Source organism: Callospermophilus lateralis, chromosome 2, assembly GCF_048772815.1.
Source record: "Callospermophilus lateralis isolate mCalLat2 chromosome 2, mCalLat2.hap1, whole genome shotgun sequence".
NCBI lineage: Eukaryota > Metazoa > Chordata > Mammalia > Rodentia > Sciuridae > Callospermophilus > Callospermophilus lateralis.
The window spans coordinates 183373586-183382821 of record NC_135306.1 but is presented as its reverse complement, the minus strand read 5'-3'; the positions used below and the strand labels follow the sequence as shown (position 1 = coordinate 183382821).

The 9236-nt window shown below is 52.9% G+C and overlaps 1 protein-coding gene across 1 annotated transcript in view; it reads right to left on the bottom strand.

Annotated features, from left to right (window-relative positions):
• Positions 1–265: 265 nt before the first annotated feature.
• Positions 266–9236, bottom strand: part of Prr5l (proline rich 5 like) — a 79687-nt gene continuing 70716 nt past the window's right edge. Inside the window, exon 9 of the mRNA XM_076844346.2 lies at positions 266–2856. Within this exon, the coding sequence (XP_076700461.2) occupies positions 2462–2856 (395 nt within the window). The 3' untranslated portion in view covers positions 266–2461. The remainder of the gene's footprint in view (positions 2857–9236) is intronic.

The window sequence follows — 9236 nt, the reverse complement described above, 5'->3', positions numbered from 1 at the left end:
GGAACCAAGTGACCATGGAAACCATGACCTCTGAAACCATGAGCCCAAACAAATCTTTCCTCCTTTAAGTTCTTTTTCTCAGGTATTTTGTCACAGCAAAGAAAAGCCGACTAACCCATGGATACAGGGAGCACAGGATGCGCCAAGATCCAATTTGACTGCTGTGCTTTGCAGATTCAACCAAGACACATTTGAGGCACCAGGCAATGGCAACAGGGTAACTTGTACAAAATTATGTTTATTGGATCCATTTTGGAAACAGACAACATGTAAAAAGGGTTTTGGTTTGTTTTCACTCAGAGTCGAGAGTTGTAATGCTTCCTGTCATTAAACCTCAGCCATGGGAAAATCCTGGCTTAAATAAAATGAATCTTCTTTAAACAGAGGAGAGGAAAAGTGGTTAAAAATGCCACAGGTATCATACTTGCAATAGATCTGAAGGCTAAAATGCCCATAAACACCCACAAAATTTTTATGTGTATAGTCCGAAATATTTACTATACTATCAGGTGTGTACAAAGGTGAAGTTGTAAACTGGCTACCAGTCAGCAGCAATTAAGTATACACTGGTCTATACTGACACTCCCATCCTCACCCTGAGAGGTTATATATTTAACTGATGACTGCTTGCCTCATCAGAGATATCTGAGATATGGAAAAGGCTTTTTAAAAACACAAATCATTAATCTTATAAACTAAAAAAGCAAACCCAAGCACAATTAATTCCTTTGCCTGGATCAATAAATATCTGTCTCAGGTGTCTACTAAATGAGGACAGAAGCCATCAGTTAAATAAATCATGATGTTCCATTTGCTAATGCATATTAGTCAATTTGTGGACTTTAAACAACACATGCTCGGAAGATCTCCTTGACATTCCTCTTCTGTCATTCTCTTCGAAGGATGAGATTGAATCAACTTTTAAAACAAAACTTCCAAGTTGCAAACCATCAAAAGCACAACTCTAGACACACTTCAGATCTTCGCCCAGAAGGGAAATACCATGAAGGCTTAGATGAGCTGAGGAGGTCTCTTCTCCAGCTGGCAGCTTCAACAAATCCTCGCCCTCTCCCAGTCCTCTCTTGCCTTGTGGCTCACATCTTAAGATTTCATAAACAAAACTTCCAAAGACCAACAAGATCCGGAAAGGTCACCATGTGCCCCGCCACACACTGGTGGAAGGAACTTTTTTTTTTTTTTTTTTGTTCCCCTGGAGCTGCTATCAGTGAGGCCAACAGACAAACATGAAGAGGAGGATGGGGACTCAGGTCGATAGGAGCCCCGAGACCTGGAGGGAGCAGTCATACACAGTACCAAAACCTGCTGCCTCAGATGGCATTGAGGCGGGTCAGAATGAAAACAAATAAACATCCTTCCAGAAAATCTCGCCCCCACGCCCGTCTTCTCGGCCGACTATGGAGCATGGCCACGATCTGTCTGTTATAGTCCTCTGCTCAAGAGGCCGACAGTCTCCGCACCCCAACACGGCTCTGCCTAGAAACCCTGGTGCTCCCTAACGCTCACAGGTCCAGAGTGGCCTGCGCCCTGCTCACCACAGATGGCTATTCTGAGCCACTCCCAGTCTCCCTTCCCAGGGGGTCTGCTAGATTTTCAGTCTGAAGAGTCACACCCCATTGGAAATGGACAGTGCAAGATCCTACGTGCAAACATTTGCAAACAAGGTTTTGAAACAATACACGTTTTTAAAAATTCAAGTCAAATCCAGGCCCAGACTAACTGGTTGGTTTCCGCCAGCCCCTCCCATGCACTAGAGGAAAGCTGTCCACTTTGAAATGAGAGAGAGATTAAGGCACCAGTGACTCCTAAGGAGGTTAGTTTCTTGACCTTGGGAGGAAGCCTGAGAGGGAACTGCTGAGGTTTAATGGGAGACAGACACCAGCCAGCCCGAGGCCTCCGGGGCCCAACCAAAGGACTCTGTGTGGGCAGCCCATGGGTGCAGGTGAGGATGGACCCTCGGCCACCAGTGGGCGGCGCTTTCCCAGTGATTACAAAACTAAAGTAAGGAGGGTGCGTTCACAGGGCCACGGGCTGCAGTTGACTTTCACTCCTGCCAAACCTGCTACTGCTTTTCGCCTGCATCAAGGGCCTCAAGGGGAAATGCAAAGGCCAGCCCACTGTTGATGGCTTTGTGTGTGGTCCTGACAACCTCTGCCAGGGACGGATGCAGCATTGGGAGCCCCGGGCAGTCCAAGTCTCAGGGGAAAAGGCCCAGGCTTGAAGATCCAAGTGAGGGGGGCAGGACGCAACTGGGTCTGTGTGGCTGCGAGGAGCTGGTCAGTCACTGAAATGAAGGGACCCCCCTCGGGCAGCTAGACCAGAGCTGTACCCTAAAAGAAATAAGGCACCTGCAACCAAAGGAAGAGCCCCTCAGGAGTCCATGCAGGGCTCTCCTCCTCCTGGAGGCAAAGCAGGCGCTCGGAAGCCCTGGTAGGGAGGCGACTCAGCTGAGGGAAGCGCAGTTGAGCTCCGAGTCCTCCTGGCTGTCCCCTGCCACCTCCTCCAGTTCGTCAGGGCTGTCGGTGATGTTGGGCTCACTGGAGCACTGCCGGTGGGGCGGGGGGAAGCTGGGCGGCAGGAGTAGGCACTTGTCCTCGCTGCCGGCCTCCTCCCCCAAGCCCGAGTGCATCATGGTGGCCATGGCCAGCAGCTGGATGTCCGAGTGGGCGTTGGCCACCGTGTGCCGCCGAACGCTGCCGCACTTCTCCAGGTAGGCCTCTCCCTCCTGCTCCGTCAGTGGGGTCAGGGCCATCTCGTTCAGCGGCCGGCTGACGGTGGTCACTGGAGAGGCGTAGTTCAGGAGGGTCACCTTGGGCCGGACCCTGGAGTACCGCCTGGCTACAAGAGAAAAGAGCAGCAGAGGCTGTAACTGAGGGGGACGGGTGCTGGGGGAACTGCTGGGGGACTGTCCCCCCAGCAGTGGGGAGGGTGAGCAGGTGGCTCCCCTCAAGAGCAGCCCTGCAGGACCCAGGGAAGACCAGGCAGTGTCTAGATGTCTCTCCTGCCACTACTGTTTACACCAGACACTGCCCTTGATCTGCCCTACCCCCACAGTAGCTGGCACCAAAAGACTGTCCTTGATAGGTTAGGGAAGGGGCTCTCTTTCCCAGCTGCTGCCTGAGCCGCTGGATGTGCCCTAAATTCCCCTTCTACCAATCTTTGAAGACCTGGGCTTTGGCTGGGTTAGCTCCAAAGAAGCCTCTGGCTTTGTTCAGGATGTGGCCTCTGCAGGGCCGACCAATCACGCAAGAGGGGCTTCACAGACTGCCATCCAGAGGAGGAGGGGCAGGGGGTGCTCAGCCAGGCAGTAGGACCATCCTCCAAATTGCACCAAGTCGGGACACTAATGTCCCTTGCCTCCCATCAGGTGGATGAACTGAGACCTGTGTTCCAGTCTGGCCAAACCTCCTGGATTCAGACAGCTTTGGCACCACTGGAGAATGAGCTAGGATTCAGGGATGCCCCCAAGCAGGCAGGCTCAAGGAGGAAGGCAGGACAGGAATACTATAAAACTGCCATTTTTTGAATGCTCACCATATTCTAGAAACTGCACTCAGCCTTGACATGCATCTTTCGAATCCTCCTAGAAATGGGACCTAAGTTATGATATATTATTGGCTCCCACTTTACAGATGAGAACACTGAGCCTCAGTTAGAATACAGTCAAGCTGAGACTCACACAAGCTCTGTGTCCCCCCACCCCTCAGTCCCCGCTCTTCCTCATGTCCATGCAAAGAGCACCGAAGCTCTAACAGAATCACCTCAAGGGAAGGACGAGTCAGCATATGGCATTCAAAGGTGTGGGGGGGGAGAATATCTGGGAGCTCCCAGGAACTTGTCAGGGAGGATGGGCACTAGACACAGACCTTGTGGGTGGAAGAACACTGAACCAAGTGGGGAGAGGGTGGCAGCATTTGATGGGAACAGCCTGAGCAAGCTGCTGAGACGGCACAGCCCCCAGGTCAAACTCCGGCTGGGACACAGAGTCCATGAAACAATGGAGCTACGTCCACACGGGCAGGATGGGCATGTCCTAGGGGGCCAGATGGAAACATCTGTGGTGCACCACAGCCATGGGGGTAGGGGGCCAGGATGCAGTTGCTTGCAGAAGATTGCCCTGGCAGGGATGTGAGCATGGGATATGGCCAGCGAGGCCCAGCGGGAGGAGACCCAGGGAGCAGGCTCGGGCATCATTTTCTATCATAAATCTGGATTGCACGTGCGAGAAAAAATAATGTCAGAGTCAAGAGGAGGGGAGACTGGGAATACCAGGACAGGAGCCAGCATGGGGCAGTGATGGGGGCGGGGAGTGAGGGAGACGACGGGATGGAGACACTAGAGAGCCTGATGCTACAGAACCCAACAGAGGAGGGATGTGGGACAGGACGGGGCCAGGAGGAAGGAGTCGGGGTGGGTGATGGCACTGAATGGTGGACAGGACGGCGCCAGACACAGCACAAGCTGACCTGGGGAAGGGGCTGAGGATGGGAGGCGGCAGAGGAAGCAGTTTGTGAGCCCCCGTTGGCCACGCTGACCTTGACCCTGAAATGCCTCCCGGGGCAGACACATAGGAAGAGACGTTCAGAAATGTGGGTATTTTCAAAGTTAGGACATCAGAAAATGTTCACAGTTATGGTTTGGGGTGACAGAAGCAGAATATAAACAATGCTATTATATGTATTTTTTTTCTTTTTCTAAACGACACATTATACTGGGTATTACACACACACACACACACACACGCACGCACACACGCGCAGAGCTGGTAAGACTACACATGAAAATACCAATTGTAGTTACCTCTGAGTAAACAGGTTATCAATAACTTTTAAAATTTCTTCCTTATCCTCTTTTTGATGTTTTACAAATCTGATTCCATGGGCATGCTTTCCGGAGCCAGTCACCTGGACCTTGGTAATGGCCAGAGCCCTCGACGTGACCGAGACCTCTCTGAAAATGGAGAGGGGGTCGAGGACTACATTATTCTTGTGTATGCCTGTGTGCAGGGTGAATAAAATGAGAAGGGCCACCTAAAATGACAATAAGAGCACTGGTGGCTAACATGGAGTGCTGAGCACCGTTTTGAGCACCTTGTGTATACAAGCTATACAAACATCCAGTCCAGGGAGGAGGGACCATTATCATTATGACCATTCCACAGATGAGGAAACCAGGGTACCAGGAGGTTAGATAACTTGACATGTCACAAGACACAGGCACTGGACTCTGAAATTTGGGTATCTCGAGCTCCGCGTGACGGCGCATGCCTGTAATCCCAACAGCTTGGGAGGCTGAGGCAGGAGGATCATGACTTCAAGGCCAGCCTCAGCTACTTAGCGAGGCCATAGCAACTCAGAGACACCCTGTCTCTAAATAAAGTACACAAAAGGGCAGGGTTATGGCTCAGTGGTTAAGGGCCCCTGAGTTCAATTTCAGTACCAAAAAAAAAAGAAATAAAAATTAAAAATTGGGGTATCTCCACCAGTGAAGCTCCCTGCCTTCTTCAGAAGGAAGGACCCCCTAGGATGGTGTGAGAGGCTGGAAATGAACTAAACAGTGGGGTAGCCAAGGTCTCAAAGGCGAAAGTGAACGTGCCACCGACACCCCAATTCCTGGGGCCTCTCCTCTCCCAACCTTTACTGGGACCGTGTCGGTCCAGAAGCCCCGAGTCTGGGGCCACAGCTGGCATCGTGGGTTGGTGCAGGTCTCGGTGAGGCAGGAGGTGCCCGCTGTCGCAGGTCTATCCTGGGAGAGAGCCAATTTGAAGGTAGGTGTGGAGGGGCCAGAAGCACGGTGGAGGGCTGAGGGTCAGGCAGGTTCTGGTCAGGGACTTCTCTCTTTCCAACCTTCCTCCCATCCAGAGCACAGCTCTCCCCAGCCTTCACTGGTCACCGCTTTCTACAGTGCCCTTCCCTGAAGACCCCCAAAGAGCACACCCCCTCCAAGCAGGCCAGAGTGACACCATGGGACACAGCAGAGAGCAGAGAACAGCGTTAGGACCCCACACGAATGGATGGGGTGCCCACCCTCTAAAGGGAAGGCGCACCGTGCTGCTCATCGACTGGCCTTGGGGACACTTACTTGGCCCAGGCTGCTTTGGTTTGCTCTCTGCTCCTCCCATGATCCCAAGGGGCCTGGGCATGGGCCCACCTCTTCCAGAGCTCATGCTCCTGGAGGCGTGCCACAGTGAGGTCTGCACATGGCCACCCACAAAGCTCACAGCGGCTCGCATCGCGGTGTGTGTGTGTGTGTGTGTGTATGCAAGCACATGTGAGCACACACGTATAATGACAAGAGAATAAAATTCCAAATTCCAGCCCTAAGACTAAATTCCCAAGTCTACTGGCTCAGAACCATAAGGGAGCTGTTTGGTGGTAACAGGAATTTTTCTGAATCAAATGACAATGTGCAGAATTTAGAGCTTAGAATATTCCCTTCCACAGCTCCACTGTTTATCCCAAGCTCCTCCCTCAGAAACAGGTGGGCGAGGGCTCGTCATCCCCACTACGCAGGCGAGGAAGACCAGGGTGCAGCCCCCGTTCTCTTGGGTTCTCAATGGCAGGCCCAAACTTTCCCTACTACACACCATTACGATTCAAGGCGCTTTGCTGTCACACTCCAAAGACAAGCTCCTTGAGCCAGCCCCCCATCTCAAGTCAAGTAATAGCAAACACCACCCATCCCCACTGCTGCTGCACAAGAGGCTGGGGATGTCCAGCACAGGCAGGGTCAGGGTCATTGCCCACCCCTTTGAGGACAGGAGACACAATGCCAGGGAGCGAACCAAGAAGACAGAGTCTATGCATGAGCACTTGTCCCCTCCAAGCCACACATTTCTAAATTGTCCCCACATTCTAACAATAACCATACATTACTTTTATGATCAGAAAAAATCGATACCCATAAAACAGAAGCACTGGAAGAGTTCAAAGCAGCAAGGACCCCATTAAAGAACCATCCTTTAAAAACAATGCCCTTGAACACAACTCATTTCTCTCCCGCTGCTGTTAAAAGCCAGCACTGGGATTGGCTGTAGAGAAACCCGTGTTGGGGGTGAACACTGCAACCAGCCCAGGTGCAGACTGGACGGAGCAGGTACTACATGCAAATGGTTGTGCTCCTAAGGGTCAGGTCCATCTGCTAGAGGGGTGCAGAGGGCAGAGCCAGAGGCGGTAGGAGCTACATCATTTCTACTGTTGGTAGAGACTCAGATGGTTTGTAGAGGTCTGGGAAACATTCTGTTTGGGGAAGGGGTATATGAAAAGCAGCAGTGTTGATGTTAGATGTTACAACATGGCTAAAACCTGGGAAAGGCTCATCTGGCCAGAATGGGCTCATCAGGCCATAACCCTGCCCTTTTGTGTACTTTATTTAGAGACAGGGTGTCCTTGAGTTGCTTAGGACCTCGCTAAGTTGCTGAGGCTGGCTTTGAAGTCATGATCCTCCTTTGCCCAGGAATGAGCTGGGCAAAGTCTGGACAGGGGGTGAGTTAAGAGGGAGGGGATTTACAGGGCCGACCCACTCAAAGCATCCCCAGAGAAAGAGAGAACTGGCTGACCGAATTCCGCAGGCCCCAACCTGACAGAATGAGTCCGGCAGAGGTCTCTAAGGGGTTCCTGGACATCATCCATCCCTCACTTTAGTCACAGGCCAAAGTCCTCGGAGCATTCAACGGGCTACAAATGGACAAAAGAGGTTGCTCTGGATGACACTGAGCAGGGCTGAGAGCGGAAGCCAGCATGAGGGTGGCCAGCCCTGGAGGAGAGGGTCCCAATGGTGCCCACCCATCCTCCCATGAATGCTTCCTGACCTGCAGCACACATGATGCTGCAGAGCTGCTGAGAGCAGAGAAAGGTCAGTGTGGCGTGTGGGCGGCCACCAGAGGCTGGGGCCCAGCCCACAGCACATGTGAGCCCTGAGGCAGGGTCTGCAGTGTCAGGAGCAATCTTGTGCCGCGTGTCCAATAGGTGCGAGGTGCCAAACCAGAAAGGAAGCAGGTTGCAACACCATCTCCTTCTCAGATGCAGAAGAGGACACTGAAGTCGAGCTGCCAAATGACTCCACAAGTCGTCATTAGTGACAAACTCAGGACCCGAGCCCAGAACCAACAGCAGAACTCCTGCTTGTGAGCTTCACACTAGGAACTGCCAGAACAAGATCGCATTTGCAAATGTCAGGGCAGAGCTCCAGACAGCACACTGGAAATTCAGAGGAGGGGAAAATCATAAGGGGTTCCTGAACATCTTCCAGAGGGGCTGTGTTCCTTGGGCGACCCACAGACTGGACCTAGACTGGCCACTTCCTCGCTCACTCACAGGAGAGGTGTGTATTAGGTCCTGGGATACACCAGGCCCTCCATAAACTCAAAGTCTAAGAGGAAGGTAACAAATAGTCAGGCTGACAACAGCATGACAGGGACTGCAGGTGGCTTGGGGTTCAGGGGAGAAGAGGAGGCACGCACAGCCCCCCACCTGGGATGATCTGCAGGGGTCCGTGATGCAGCAGGTAGCAGCACTTGCTGGCCTTGCCTGAGACAGGGCCGTTTCTTCCTCTGGCTGCCCCACCAGGACAGGCCTCTGCAGCTCAGAGGAGTAAAGTAATGTACTCCAGCCACATGGCTGAGCCTGGCCCTTGTGGTTTCCAAGGCCCCGCTCCTTCCACGTTGTCTCCACCTCTCTCGCCCTGCAGTGACTCATAGGTGAGGCCTACAGTTCTTCTTCTGCCTTCTGGAGGAATGTTTTGGTTCCCAAGATTGGGTGTGGGCAGAGCTGAGACCACAGGGGACATATGGCTAAGTCAAATCCCGGGGCAGACAGTGCTTCCCTGGTAAGCTCCTGCCACACTCAGAGTCAACCCTCTGCCAAATGAGTCAGCAGCGTGCCGGTAGGGTCAACCCCGGCTGGGCGCCATAGGAGCCTTCGAACCAATTGCTAGGCCTGGCTGATGGACAGCTGCCCACACTTGCTTCTTGCACTCTCCCTCTTTTTCTCTTTGCGCCAGAAAAGGCAGGCTCAGTCACCCAAGGAGGGGCAGCTCACGTTAGAGGTCAATTAGACTGCGGGTCAGGTGCCCCCCAGGGCTAAACACTGGTCTTTTCCGTGCAGGGTGCACCCTCAGCCAGGAGAGGGCTGGGTTCCCACCTCCACCTTGCCCACCTCCAGGCCCTCCGGGCCCCCTCTGCTTCCTCCTCCTGGCCTTTCGCACAGGGTGGGGCCGGG